Source organism: Pieris napi, chromosome 19 (genome assembly GCF_905475465.1).
Source record: "Pieris napi chromosome 19, ilPieNapi1.2, whole genome shotgun sequence".
NCBI classification, from domain to species: domain Eukaryota; kingdom Metazoa; phylum Arthropoda; class Insecta; order Lepidoptera; family Pieridae; genus Pieris; species Pieris napi.
The window spans coordinates 3,408,672-3,423,980 of NC_062252.1; the positions used below are offsets into that span (position 1 = coordinate 3,408,672).

The 15,309-nt window shown below is 32.0% G+C and overlaps 2 protein-coding genes across 2 annotated transcripts in view; one reads left to right on the forward strand and one right to left on the reverse strand.

Moving 5' to 3' along the window:
- The window catches only part of LOC125059398 (neprilysin-4-like), a 45,697-nt gene extending 42,250 nt beyond the window's left edge, over nucleotides 1–3,447 (reverse strand). The window contains exon 1 of the mRNA XM_047663803.1: nucleotides 3,246–3,447. Within this exon, the coding sequence (XP_047519759.1) occupies nucleotides 3,246–3,257 (12 nt within the window). The 5' untranslated portion in view covers nucleotides 3,258–3,447. The remainder of the gene's footprint in view (nucleotides 1–3,245) is intronic.
- Nucleotides 3,448–5,310: 1,863 nt separating this feature from the next.
- LOC125059221 (zinc finger matrin-type protein CG9776) lies at nucleotides 5,311–15,279 on the forward strand. The gene is made up of 14 exons (XM_047663533.1): nucleotides 5,311–5,702; nucleotides 5,807–5,975; nucleotides 6,572–6,765; nucleotides 6,878–7,008; nucleotides 7,577–7,708; nucleotides 7,973–8,076; nucleotides 8,815–8,933; nucleotides 9,701–9,998; nucleotides 10,705–10,822; nucleotides 11,395–11,490; nucleotides 11,760–11,977; nucleotides 13,317–13,447; nucleotides 13,743–13,945; nucleotides 14,269–15,279. Exons 1-14 carry the CDS (start codon nucleotides 5,445–5,447, stop codon nucleotides 14,663–14,665), a joined length of 2,568 nt encoding a protein of 855 aa, XP_047519489.1. The 5' UTR covers nucleotides 5,311–5,444; the 3' UTR covers nucleotides 14,666–15,279.
- The last annotated feature ends 30 nt before the right edge of the window (nucleotides 15,280–15,309 follow it).

Consider the following 15,309-nt stretch of genomic DNA (forward strand, 5'->3'; position numbering starts at 1 on the left):
ATATCATAGTAAGCTTTTGACTCACTAAAGCCGTAATATTAACGTTATGGTAACCTAAATTTTTGACCATTGTTGCAAGGTCAATGTCCAGCCCAGAAAGGATATTGTGAGGATTTTAACGGAACGCCTCTGGGCTACTGTAACGGGACCAAATATTGAATAACAGTTATTGTGTAGGTTTCAGAACGACACACTTTCAACGGGTCAATCTATTATTCTGTTAATATGTTTGTGTATCGTAACTGATTCACAAGATAAAGACGAAGCATTCTAGATACAAAAATACTTTTACTTCGACCCCTATGGGTTGTGTGGTGTACCCATTAGACCATGTTCCCTAAGTTTGATTCGGGAAATAACAATTGTCAACAAAATCGCTCCACAACTGAACGTTGGGACAGACACAGAAATATTCCTTACTAGATGACCCCGTGAACTTTGTTTCACAAACATATATTTGTGTCAAAACTTTTAAAATAAACCAAAGAGATCGGACCTCATACAGCAGACTACATACTACACAACCAAGTGTCAACTTTTTATTTCTAAAAAGACGTCCAATTCCCAACTAAGAACAGTTTTTATTGGAAAATTCAATTGTTGTTTTTAGTATTTATCTTTAATTGTTAATTATGTTTCCCACCATTTAAACCTTCCCTGATCTTCCACAAATATTTCAAGATCATAATTAGCCAAATCGGTCCGGCCGTTCTCGAGTTTTAGCGAGACTAACGAACAGCAATTCATTTTTATATATATATAAAAATTATATATTTTTATATCCCATTGCTTAAGACAATATTTTTATAGGAATTGTACTCGACCTATTGTTATTGAACAGTTGGCGGATGAGATACCTACATAAATTTTACACGTAATTGTTAATTTTTTTAAATGTATGTAAAATTATTCTTTAAACATGCTATTAATAGATTACCTGTTGTTTTTACAGGACTAATAAAGTTCAAGAGATGTTACGTACACGTTTAATGTTTATTAATAGAATTTTTATAAAAATCCAATAAAGCGTTTATATATATGATAACATATAAATAGAAGAGAGAGAGATGTATGTGAGGGTGTATCTGTGGTCATAAAAACTTAGCCGCTACAATCCTCCGCTTTGGATCTATGTTCCGCATTGATCATATTACTTTATAGGTGAGCCTTTTGTGCCTGACACACAAGTATCTTACAGCGGACAGAAAAGTCTATTTGACTTGATACATGACGTCGGGGTTGAGAGTCGCCGCAATCTGTAGAATATATGTTTTATAACGGATATAATCGGGAATTTATTACATTATTTACATATCTCGATGTTTCGAGTGCTTATCCGAAATTGTAGACAAGAAACTAAATATAAGAGAAACTTCTGTAGATAGTTTTGTAATACTAGTTTAAGGTAATAATAAGTATCTTGTTAGGTTAACACGCGTTTATTTTCATTTAGTAATTTTCTTTCAATTGTTTTGATATTAAATTTAACAATGGTAGTATTAAAATATTCGTAGATGTTTATGAAAGCCAAAGCGTAAATTCGTATTGTTCGTAAATGTGATTTTTGAACTATTGTTATGTCTTCGTGTTCCTTATTTTATTTATTTTATCTTACAATCACTCTGTTTTTATTATTAAATTTGGCGTTTATGGTAACTTTAACAAAAATAAAATTGTTACGAATAGTAACATCGAAGATTTAGTTTTTTAAAGTGTTCTTTAAAAATTTTATGGATTTATTGGCTTCAGCGTGTGACTCTCATGCCTGAGGTCGTAGGTTTAATCCCCGGATACACCAATCAACTTTATCTATGTGCCGTTTTAACACTCGCTCGTACGGTGAGGGAAACCACGCGAGGAAGAAAAAACGAATGATCACGAAAGAGATACAGAAATAGCGCCTCTGGTTTTTTTATTACTCTTACATATTATTTTGATTCATAATTTAATTTGAGATCTTATTACTTTAATTATTTGAGATCTTTTTCTTTTTAATTTTTTTCTTATTATTTTCATTCAAGGTAATTTGGGGTTTTATTCGAAATTAGATAACTATACACATTGCATTTTATTTATTCGGTACTGGTGCTTTTTGAGTTCAGTTTTACTTTAAAAAGCAAATTAGATTGATAATTTATATAATACAATATAAAGTTTTTGTATAACATAAATAAAACTTGAAACACTTAGTACGAAGAGAGTCACACCTATAAAGCCATGTATAATAGAAATACATAATAGAAAATGGGATAAAAAAGAAAAATTATTTGCAGGAGTATTTATCATGTACAATTAGAATTAAACTCCATGTATTCGAATTTTTTAGCTAGCAATTTGGCATTTATCATTGAATGGTCAAAATTACTTGCAATTTCGTATATTTTTAAAGAAAATACCTAATAAAAATTATAAGAAATTTCTACTTACGATTCTTTATAAAACAAAATTTTGCCGGACGTTGCTTATTGCAATAATAAATAACGAAAAAAATTTGTTAAAATTTACTTCTATAACCAAGAATCTCGTGTTTGTTACGGTTTTATACATAAAGGTCTGAACTTGGTGTTATATGATAGGTACCTTGTTAGAGATGAACTTTTAATATACGTTTTAACCCAGTGAGCAAGAAGTAGCCGTTTAAAAAAACCGTCAAAGCCTCCTCCTTTTGATATTTAAATCGGTCAATATCAGTTAATTCACAAGTAAGGCCAAATTAAAAAAAAAAACCTACAAAACTAACCACTTTTAGCACGGATTTTAGAAACGAAATACTACGAAAAAAATTTGCTTACGAATAGTTATAACAAACTCAACAAAAAGTTGTGGTAGTAATTAACTATATATTATAGTAAGCGGGAATCCGCCTCGCTATTCAATAAAAAAGATAACAAAGTAATTTGCGGGTTTTTCTTATTTTTTTACTTAGTGACTTTATGTATTATACATCTTACAAATAAAGATTAGACAAAAGACCTATGCAAAACAAATTAAAATAAAATAAATGCTCTAATGATATAAACTTACTACATTTAAAATATGAAGGTACCCGAAAAAATTACCTAAGAAAACGTGGAAATCGAAACGACTAAAGCGTCTTTTATTATAATTTATAACATGTCGTATAACGTATACATATATTCCTATCATATATTAGATTAATAACATTAAAATGCACAAGTCGCGTTAAAAATAAATCATAATGCATTTCTAAAAAAAACTTAAAAACGGTTTAATTAAAATCTTACCTTATATTTCATCTTCCTCAATATAAAATCACACTTAAGCTTAAATATAACAAAGAAATCAGATGTATTCACGGAATTTTGTTTTAATTTCTTTCATAAACTTTTTTATCGTAACTCCGGAGTTTTGGCGGCAACGTCAACAGCCGCGCATGCGTACTCTGTAGCGAAGCGACAATGGCTGCGTTTCAGCGGTCGCGGTGGTTTTGCTTCCCCGCCATGAAGTGCAACGACCCATGATCGACACCCTGACTTCCTTCAGCCGGAAAATTGTAAACAATTTTAATGTTTTTTTTTCAAATCTAAGGCACTAAAACTTTTCAACATAATATATTTACTAGGTTACATAATATTATTGATTTATTATTAAGTAATAAGTAGGTACTAAATAATATTGTTGACTGTTGATTTGCCAGTAAGTTCATTATTCATGCAACTTCAAAATGTGACGGGTTTTAATTTAATAACCGTAATTTACACCTTATTAAAAGGGTAAATTTTGGATCTTTATTGGATCATAAAATGCCCAACTTTCTGAAATCTGTGGTATAGGCATCTGTGTTTATATGAAACTAATTTTTAATACATATTTTTTAGCTAACACTTTTTTAATAAGTAATAATTTCGTTTTACGATGAGTATTCTTATTAAGTAGTTTTGAGGACCTAAAACTGGTCCAAATAACTGTATAGTAGTGAAGTCGAAAGAAAAAGACATTCTTATAAAGAAGTATGAATGAAACTGAGCTGATAATACAAATAATAGGTACTTAACTAGTCAATAAATTATAAAATGATTTTTGTCTACATTTTATTATTATAATGTAATAAATTATATTTATATATTATTATTATAGTGGTAAAATAAATGTTTTTAAGTTAAGATTAAAAAAACATTTTTTATGAGTACGGAATTCATAAAAATATAACTTTTTACTCGAGATATTTTGTTTGCCATATATGTGAAAATACCAAGGTGTCGTTGGGTGACAGTGGGACGCTGTGGCTGAGTCCCACTTTTTTTTAATGGAATCTCACTGTTGGCCTTAAGGGCCTTTACAGCTCAGCTCGGGCTGTGAGACTCGAACCTCAGCTTGGGCCGTCACGGGGTGGTCAATCGCCTGAAGGGCATATTTATTATCGGATTATTATTATTGGATCATCCGGATCCGTTAGTATGTGTCGGGGCCTCCTTCAAGCCTTTTTTGTCGGGAGGGGATAATAGTTGGTGCTTTTTTGTACCAACGAGTTGGGATAGTGTTTAGCCTTGTCGAAGTGGCGTGTGGACGCCAACTTCATCCATTGGGCTATGTTAAGGAGCTCCAGGTCGTGGTGGAAATCGACGTTTCTCACGTTGAAGGGTGCGCCGGTCGCGATTCTCATGAATCGAGTCTGAAGCACCTGTAGCCGGTGGATATGGGAGGGGGCACAGTGCGCAAAGACTACGCTAGCGTATCTCATGCACGGTCGGATGCAGGCCTTGTACAATGTCACCTTGTGTCTAAGGGACATATTACTCCTTGTATTTAGGAGGAAATGGAGGCGAGAGAGGACATAACAGGCCTTCTTGCGAATGGCGGCTATATGCTTACGGAAAGACATGCCGCTATCGAGCGTGACTATAGATATTTGACGGACTTTTGCCAAGGGATGGCTTGCCCGTATAGGGTAACCTCTTTCTTGAGGCGGAATTTTTCCCGAAGATTGAGCGAGCGCACCGTGGTTGCCCCTGGCAAAGAGAACTGCGACGCTTTTCTCGGGATTTATTTGGAAGGTGAGTCCCACATAACCGGGGTTTGCTTTTATAACAGAATTTCCTGATGAGAAAAAAGTTTGCCCTACTTTTTTTTTCTTGGTTTCCTTATTAGTATCTTGACAGCTGATTAAATTCTGTTAAATATAGTTAGATTTTTTTATTTTTTATTTATAAGATCTCTATCAGATTTTTTGGGATTTCTCATGAAATAAAAACCTGATATATATGGCGGTTTTCCCGAAATACTTTTAGTCTCTGATTTGGTTATCCATGTTAATTGTCAATGTCACACAAAATACTAATGTCAAAAATAAATTTATATTTTCTCAATAACGCGTTGTTGTTAGCGTGAAGCGTCTCTTTATTATAAGATACCTACTTTATAAAAACATTTGTGAAGTCTAGGTAAACAATTTAACCTGAAAAAAGTGTTTATATAAAACGAGAATGTCCCGTGGTATGGGACGAAAAGATTTTTATACTCGCGATCGTAACTGGGAATCCTACCGGCGTTATGAAAAGCCTCGGCCGATGAAGCGTAGCCACAGTCCTCTTCGGGACAAAAGGAGTAGTTCCCCAAATAGAACGAAAAAGGATATCGACGATAATCTTATGAATGATAAACCAAAGTCGCATGAAGTTTGGGATAACCATCGTCAGGATTTTGCTATTCCTCCTCCTCCACCTAGTTTTTCAACTCAAGATGTAGGGATAAGCTTATTTAAAATTTATTACCTTTGTTTCACCATGGCGTTTTTTATTTAAACGACTATATCCAATTACAAGATAAAGAAACTTTTATATTTCAGGGTCCTGCATACAACCAAAGCTATCAACCATCTTACTCAGGTATTTATGATGAGTTCTCATCTGGACCGCCACCTTCCAACAATGAAATGTCTTCTTGGAATCAGATGTCTCTTCCTCCTCCACCTGCTCCACAGGTTTACAATGTTGAAGATCAAATAAAAAAAGAAGGTACAATTTAAACCTTATGTTTTCATAAACAGTGTTCAATAAGTTTGTGTTTACTTGTAGTGAGAAAAGTATCATTATTTCAAAGTAAGTTATATTTTATTTATAAGTGTTATACATGTGATGCTATATCAAATAATTTATAAGATCTCTATAAGGTCTTCTGTGTTTGTATTGTGTGTTTATCAAAAGCAAAGTTGTTTCAGTTAATGTTAAGTAATATGATAAACAATAATTATAATATAATAAACTAAGTAACACCACTAAAATAAGTTAACGAGTCAAGAATGCTGCAGAAAAATTATCATATATTGAATGAAATTATTGGTTTTGATAACAATAGTGATGAGAAAATATGTTTATATGCTAATGTAGATTATACATTTAACTTTTGCAGCAAAAAATTTTCAGGTTACAACAACCCAGTGTAATATTGTCATATCAATGTAAAAATAAAGATTAACCTTGAAAATGGATGTGTTGCTAAATAAGAAGCTCTCTCTGCTACTATCTTTTTTCTGTGATAAGTTTGAAATGAAAGACTCAATTTAAATTATATTATTTTAATTTATAGCTATTTACTGAAAATATTTTTACAGCTGCAATTGAATCTGAAATGCGTCATCAAAAAGCAGCTCTGTCAAAGCAAAGGGAGGACTACATTAAAAAAGCTAGTATTCTTAAGAAAGAGTTAGATACATTGAAAGATCAGCGCAGTGAACTTCGTGGTGACTCCAAGCGATCACCAAGCCCAGATACTAAAAGGTTTTTAAAGGAAAATACAAAGTTACAGGTTCGATTTACTTTTGTTATGTGTATTAAATTAAATTTGTAGTTTTGCTTAATAAAATCTTTTCTGTTATTTACTATTATAGAAAGAGTTTGCTTTTTGTATGTTTTTATAGTTGGAAATTCAGAATAAACTAAAAACCATCAATAATGTGGTTGACATGCTTAATGGGATCATTGGAGAAGAAGCAGCCAATATAAATGATTCAGACGGCTCTCCCGATCGCAGCTCAAAACGTAAATCCAGGTTTGTTGTAATTTAAAACTATTATATATTGAAATTATTACATTGAATGTTCAAAACAGTTAAAAAAATTAAATTTGTTATAAGGTAAGTTGTGTTTCAGTTGTTTAACTTGTTTTTATAATTAGCTTATTTATTTTTAATACCATTTGCTTAACACAGAATTACAAGAGGTGGAAGATTATATAGAAGGAGAATATATTATGAAATCAATTTCATTAATTCCCTATTTAACTTGGCTTATGTTTGTTAATGGCTAACTACAAATATTTTTAAGAAGAAACAATGTGATTATGTGATGTTCATGTAAAAATATTATATAATAAGTTTATTTAAGAAATGCATCCAGTGTAGTAAAGAACATCAATTTGTCTAATAAATAGTTTTGATTTAAAAGCGTTAAAATGTTTATCATTATAAATAATGTAATTAAAGAATACAATAAAGGTCTTGTGTTTTATTTTACCTTTTATATTTATAAGATATTATGTATTAAATATATAAAGACAAAATTCCTAAATTATTTATTAAATATTTTTTTGAATGATTTTTTAACTTAAATTTTTTTTAGGTCGCCTTCAGTGGGCAACAAATGCAACTATGTGTACTATGACCCTGAAATGCACTGGTGTCGGGTTTGCAACGACTTTCCTCCAACTGCTAAAGATTACTTAAACCATTTGCATTCAGCTGCACATCATAAGTGAGTTTAAAGCATATTAATAAATAAATATAAGATTTTCCAGCAGAATCTTTGATAATTTAAACTAAGTTTGGTTAAACAAGAGCAGTGGTGACCTAGACCAACGCGACCAATGGATTTTTCTCTATGTGCGGTTTAAACACTCACTCGTACGGTGAAGGAAACCGTGATCTCTTAGACCCAAATAAAATTTAACTTTGTTCATATTCGTCAAAAATTTACTTGCAAATCAATGCAAACAGTTCTAGAAAGTATTTTTGACAGAAGTGCAGCCGCCCATATGGAGGCTCCGTGGCATTCATTGACAGGAATGCATGAAGGTTTCCCTAACTATGCTTCTGCTCCAACGAAAAGGACTCCTATTAAAGGTAAATTATTTGTATTATTTCATGTCCTGCTTTTTGAATGAATTTGTATGCGTTGTGACAATGTGATGGATGTTATCCCTTATCAGTAACTGTTTCTTAATAAATCTTTAGGGTGCGGTGTGTCTACTCTAATAATAACAATAAGCCTTTATTTATTCACATCTACTTTACACATATACAAAGTAAATATATAATTTATAAATAATATAAAATTTATAATTTATATATAATTTTATTACTCTGAAGATGCGGGTCCAGGAGAAGACCTTCAACTTTTTCAACTCTCTTTTGGTCTGCCTTTGTTTCTCTGTCCTTTTGGGTCAATTCAATCGGTGACTCTTTTTGACTATCTTCCATCTATATAATGTGTGTCTACTGAGATTTGAATTCAAGTAATTATAATTGCATTATTGCCTGTGTTTGATTATAATTTGTCATGCTCGATAATTTAAGAAAAACTTTGTATCAATCTAGGATTACCATTATACTATAAATAAATATATATATATATATATATATATACCTATATAACTGAAACCCATAACATTAATTTTAAGTTTAATGTTCCCTTCTGAACTAACATTTTTATTTATCAACAACAGTATTCAAATATGTTGCTTCCATAGAGTAGGAAAACTTTTTGAGAAAACAAAATTTCTATCCAAACAGACAGAAATATGTATCAATTGGAAAGATAAACTATGCTATTTCAATTTGGTTTTAATTCAATATTTCTAGGATTACAATTCTTTGTACCATCAACGGCTTGGTACTGCAAATTGTGTGACCAGTTCATTGGTGATCTTCATTGTGCTTCTGCTCATCTTAAATCTGTAGTACATGCGAAGAATTATACAGTAAGTAATCTTTATATTGAATGCTTGCAATGAATAACCAACTTATTGGTAAAAATTTTGCTTAAATGCAATTCAGGGTATTAAGCGGTTAGCACACATATTCTGAAGTTAGATTTTTGGAAAAATTTTGTGTAACTATTGATTTTTATATAAACATTGTGATTGTTTACAAGTTAGATTACATAACTCAGGGATTAATTTTTTTTTAAACGATTCAATGATTCAGGAAAAAGCGATATCAGCGCAAATAGGAACTAAATATATTTTAAATTAAGAATTTAGTGAAAGTGGGTTTCAAGTCTGGATTTGTGTGTCTGTTTCGTGATCATTTGTTTTTCCTAATAGGCAAGTAGATGATCAGCCTTGTGTGCTTGATACATGATGTTTTTCTATACGTTACGAGAGAGTGTTTAGTTAAAGTGAATTAATTTACTATGTATTTAAATCTTAGGGAGCGTTCAAGTATTACGTAACGTATTTTGGGAGGGGGGGGGGGGGGTCCTTTTGTAAAACGTTACGATGCGGGGCGGGGATTAAATTACGCGTTATTGTTAATCTTTTAGGTGGTCACGAAACGTTTTACTATACTTGGGTACAGTATTGTACTTGGGCACTGAAAAACGTTACGACGAGTTACATGGGGAGGGGGGAGTCAATAATCCCCAAAAATTGCGTTACGTAATACTTGAACGCTCCCTTATCACTGATAATTAAAGAAACCCGAATATTGTTTAAGATCTTAAACTACGCTAAAAATATATTTTCAGAACTTCGTAGAACAGAATCCTCACTGGGAGACAGACTGGATGTCTGATCGTCAGAAGGCGTTTGAGAAATCACGTGATACCAAGAAGAGTAAAGAGGATAAGGGCCAATATACAGCACATACAATCACCTTCAGTAAAGATGGCTTTCATACAAAAAACAAAACTCCTGAAAGAGAGATCGAAAAAAAGAGAAAAGACAAGAAGAAGAAAAAGAATAGGAAGAGAAGTAGTAGTAGCAGCAGTTCGCAGACAACCTCTAGCGATTCTGACAGTGAGCCTGTTAAGAAGAAGAAAAGTAGTATGTTGTGGATTCTATATAATTTAACTTATATCTTTTGTTGTATGATATATTGAGGCTGATAGATAGACACTGTAACAATGCACAATATTTTTTTGTCTTATGGTTACAAAATATAACAAATATTTGTCTATAATTCATGAGTCAAATTTCCCATGAAGTAATAGCTTTAAGTGGCCCAATACTTGATTAGTGATATAAAAAAGGGTGCGTGTACTTATGAACGCGGGTAAGAAGTTATACTTCTTTGGCATTATTAAAAATAGTTTTTGATTGCATGCAAATAATTAATTACAATTAAATAATCAAAGACTGGACATTATAGTCAATAAAGTTCAGTTTACATTTGAAAAATTAAATAAATAAATATTTATTATCAATCTCTTACATTAAGTGTAACATAAATTCTATTATTATTCGAATGTTGTTTTTAAATTATGTCCAATGCCGTAGCATCTTTCGTGGGCAACTTCATTCTGTTAATTTTGTGTCACTTTGCGCGCGCATCCTTCAAAATTTCACTCTGATCAATTTTTCATAACGCGCTTAAAGAAGTATAACTTTAAAAAAATATTAATATATTTATTTACTGTATTGCGAATAAATAACGATAGAAAGAACTCAAAAACAAATCCATACATGTTTCTTTGATAAATGCATTAACATTGATGCTCTTTAGATCTCTAAAATAAATATTTCCTTTCAGACAGAAAAGAAAAAGAAAAAATGAAAGACAGAAGCGAACCCCGCGGCAAGGAATGGATGTCACACAATGAAGAGCGTCATCACGACTCAGACAGGAAGATCATTGAGGACATTAAAAGGTATTGTCTTTTTTTTTTATGGCTCTGGCACGGTTTGTGCATTAGCCAGCGTCAAGTATGAGATTTTTATCATTCGTGCTTTTTGCTTTAGAAATTCGACCACGTCCTCCATGTACGGTTTAGGCACTCGCCCGGTACCGCACAACCCTCCCAAAGGCTGAGAACAAATTTAAATTAAAACTGGCCCTCGAACCGGGAATCGAACCCGGTACCCCTCACCTAGCTGCCACTTAATAAGACCGCTAGGCTATGAGGCCCTTATATTGTCTTATTTACAAGGAAGCGAAACACACACAATACAGATATACGAAGAACCGATTATATTAGTAGTTCTATTGTAGAGAACATTTCACAGATAATATTTTTTATATGAAAAGTAATTATAATTATTTTTTTTTCTTAACTGTATTTATATTATTATCAACACTAGTAAAGTTGTCTTTTAATATTTGTATTTAAATAGAAATAAACGCAAGAAATTGAGACATTGAAACGCACTAAAAAAGTGTAGTATTTCGTTATTATTTAAAATATTTTAAATAATAGAAAAGTAATATGGCATATAATTATAGAATTAAGATGGATCATATGGAAAGTCTAAGCCGTCGCGGGGACCGCAATGCGAGGGAAAGAGAGAGATCTCCGCCAAGAGAAGGAGACAGAGATCGGTATATATACATAATTTAATAGACAAATAACAGTACTATAGAAATGTTACAATGCTGAAAAATTACCTTAAGGCTAAATTTTTTTTAATGTATTAACATGGCCTGGGTACAAGTCAATTGGGCGAAATCTTTTCGAAATTATGTCATAATTATATAAAATGTTATAAATATCTTTAGTGAGTTTATAATTAAAAACGATACAATATTTACTATAAAAAAGTATATAATATCTTTTAGTAGAATATAATAATGTCGTATAGTGTCCATAGATTGAAATATGATTCTAGCCGTGACATGCGTCGATCTGATTCGCGAGAAGAACGTCGTCTAATCGAGTCTCAACGTCGTCTAATCGAGTCTCACGATGACAGAAGGGAAATCAAACGTGAGGAAAGAAGAGAAGGTAAACGTGATAGGAGAGATGACAGAAGAAACTCACCGCCACGAGAAGTTAAGAAACCAGAGATTAGAAAAATGCCCTTTATTGGTGTGTGTTTTTTTTAATATTACTATATATATATATATAATATTATAATATACCTAGTTTTATTTTTAATAAAACTCCATACATTATATAGATGTATTATGAAACTACAGATCTAAAAATAAGATTACCTTCTACAATATTCTAAATACTTATTATAATGACATAAATAGGTGAAATTCTTCGCCCCACTAAAGGTGCGCTTACACGGGCAATTAAAATTGCTCAATTCCAGTCAATACTCGTCAATTATGACGTCACGACTACATCAAGCAATTTACGGCAACGGCAACAAGCATCAATACTGCGCAATACAATATTGAGCGATATGGCACCACTTCATCAACTAGGCAATACTATCATACACGAGCATTTCAGTATTCGCTCGCTATGGACGACATTCTTCTTGCTGCGGCGGCTTGTAGCGCTTTTTTTATTATTAATCAAAAACAAAAAAGAAAGAAAAGGAAAAGGCGTCTGGTGCGTCAAATCTGGGTGCGATCGTTTTTGGCAAAGAGGCCGCAATTTATATTGTGAAAATAAAATTAAACAATTAAAGAAAAAAATAATTAATTTATTATATTTTTAATTTTTCTTTAATTCTTTAATTTAATTGTTTTTTTTTTCAAGAATTAGATAATATATTATTCAAAAAAAATTACTAGAATGTCACGAACATACTTTGAATTACTTTTGAATAAAGTAATTAGAAATTATTATTATTTAGACCTCTCGCTGTCCCCGCGGAAGCAAGACGGCAAGCCGCAAAACAAACAAGTGCGAATGAGACATATACAAAAATTGCTAGGAATTTCCAAGTCCATTGGATATTCGTCAATTCGTATCTGCGACATTGAGCGATATGAAATATCTGGAGCAATTAGAAGCAATATCGCCGAAATAATTTATTGACATTTATTGAATTTATTAAAATCGCTCCATTAATTGCTCCAGATCGGTCCATTCGTATCGCCGAGCAATTATTGCCCTCGTGTAAGCGCACCTTATGGGAGCGTTCAAGTATTACGTAACGCAATTTTTGGGAGATTATTGACCCCCCCCCCCCCCATGTAACTCGCCGTAACGTTATTCAGTACCCAAGTACAGTACTGTATCCGAGTATAGTAAAACGTTTCGTGACCACCTAGTGACTCTTTAGTTACTATTATGTGGTGTAAGTCGAAAAAAATATTAACAATAAGGCGTAATTTAATCCCCGCCCCGCATCGTAACGTTTTACAATTAAATTTTTTACAGCCCTTCATGAACTTTAAGGTATTCTAAGCCATACTCAGTAGGATTTCTATTTTATATTTATAAACGTATCCCTTTCGATTTTAAGGAAAAATGCCCGTTTACAAACATCTCGGAAAGCCAAAAACAGAGGAAATAAAAAAGGAAGATGAAAAGAAGATAGATGTTGAAGCTATACGCAAGAAACAACAGGAGATGGATATAGAGATTCAGAAGAAAGTAAGTTTTTTTTTTAAATCACAACTAAAGCTAAATTGAATGAATATATTATTTCGCTGTTTTTCAAAATTCAACATTTGCATTTCAGCAGTCAAAAGTTTTTGAAAACTTTTTATATGGAAATACATATTAATTTCATTTGCCAACAATCGTAATAAAATATGAGGAACTAAATCACAATTTTTAATCTTAAGAAATTAAGGTAACAATTTTTTTGGAATTTATAATAGCTATATTCCAAAGATATTTTCAGATATATAAATAAATAATTATCATCATAAATGTTCGTTTCCAGGTAGCAGAGTTTAAAGAGAAAATCGCAAAGTCCCAGCTGGAAAGGTCCCAAGCAGAGGCTCAGCAACATTTGATGTCAGGGCTCCTGAACCCGTACCTAGTGGGAGCCCCTATTTCAGCGGCCCCCGTGGTGCCCCCCTGTCCCCCTGCCCCCATTATAACAATGCCCACTCCAACACCACAGATTGTGCCAAGTAACCACCAGTAAGTAATATCTAAAATGTTATCAAAAACAGGTCAAGTGCCCGGGGAACTAAATGTTCCTATCTGGCCACTTAATTGGGTGAAGCTTTTACATATTTGGCAAAAATATTGTCTTTAATAATTTCATTTTATTTTTCAACTTTTTTTTTTGGAGTTTATGGCCTGGTATCTAGACCTTTAGGCTAATTATTTTTCAACTTAGTTGCAATAATTATAGAACACTTAAAAAAATAGGTATGAAACAGAATAAACCTAGGTCTAATAAAATTTTCATCTACCTGAATGTGTATGGAATAAATAATTTAATTAATAAATATTCACAGGGGAGCCCAACCTCCAAACCTTCCCAAAGACTTTCAAGACGCATTAGACATAATTTTCCCATCCGATGTGAAACCCGACATGAAACAACAGGAGTTATTCCAAGGTATGAACCAGCAAATCCCAGGCTTCAGTGGGATGGGAATGGTTCCTCAATTTCAGCAGATCGGCCTTTTGGGACAGACTCCGATGATGGTACCATTCGAAATGAATGCATCTATGTACCCTCGACAACAGTTGTACGACACTCATGTCCCAATATTGCCGAAAAATCAAATAAATGACAAAAGACAGAAGAATCAAGAGGAGAGTGAGAAGAAGATCGAGAGGAATAAAGAAGAGTTGGATGAATTGGCCATGCTGGGTATTGATGCATCTGATGTTGGGGCTTGCATGTGATTTTGTGTGTAAAACACAATTTAAAAAGTGTGAAATTTTCTTGATTTTTTTGTATGTATGTTACCATTAACATTACCATATTTTGTTGAAACATCTAAACTTTTCAATAAGGATATGTCAGTGACTTTTTCATTTGGTATCAGTAGATTTCTCTTGTTTGCAAATAACATTAAGTTAAATTGCAGACTGTTATTTATTTCTTCAGATCAATAAAAAAATTCTCATTATTACACAAATACTTCGAAATTAATTTGACATTTGCCATAACCTAATTTAAATATTAAATTTGACTTAGAATGTTATCGTCACTAACATAAACAATGCTAAATATTATATTTAATTCATACAATAGTAAACACAATATTCGAATTGCACTTCTTAGTATTCAAAATTGTGAAATAAAAATTGTATGCATTAAACCCAGGTTTAATTATTATATTTTTTTTAAACAAAATATAAATATATAAATCTAATTGATAGACCAAAACTTATGAAATGCCTTAAGAAGTGTAATAAGCAATAAAATAATGCAAAGCTAACATTTATTGGATATTAAAACTAATAACAATTATGTATTAAGATTACGTAAAACAGTTGATTATATGTTGTTCTTATGAAATTGTTTTATTTATTTACAGTATTAG

Excerpts from the sequence above, each read along its gene's own strand:
- LOC125059221 (XM_047663533.1), top strand. The coding sequence starts at position 5,445 with ATGTCCCGTGGTATGGGACGAAAAGATTTTTATACTCGCGATCGTAAC. Across the intron at positions 5,703-5,806 it reads CTAGTTTTTCAACTCAAGAT|GGTCCTGCATACAACCAAAG; the intron begins GTAGGGATAAGC and ends TTTATATTTCAG. Across the intron at positions 6,766-6,877 it reads AGGAAAATACAAAGTTACAG|TTGGAAATTCAGAATAAACT; the intron begins GTTCGATTTACT and ends ATGTTTTTATAG.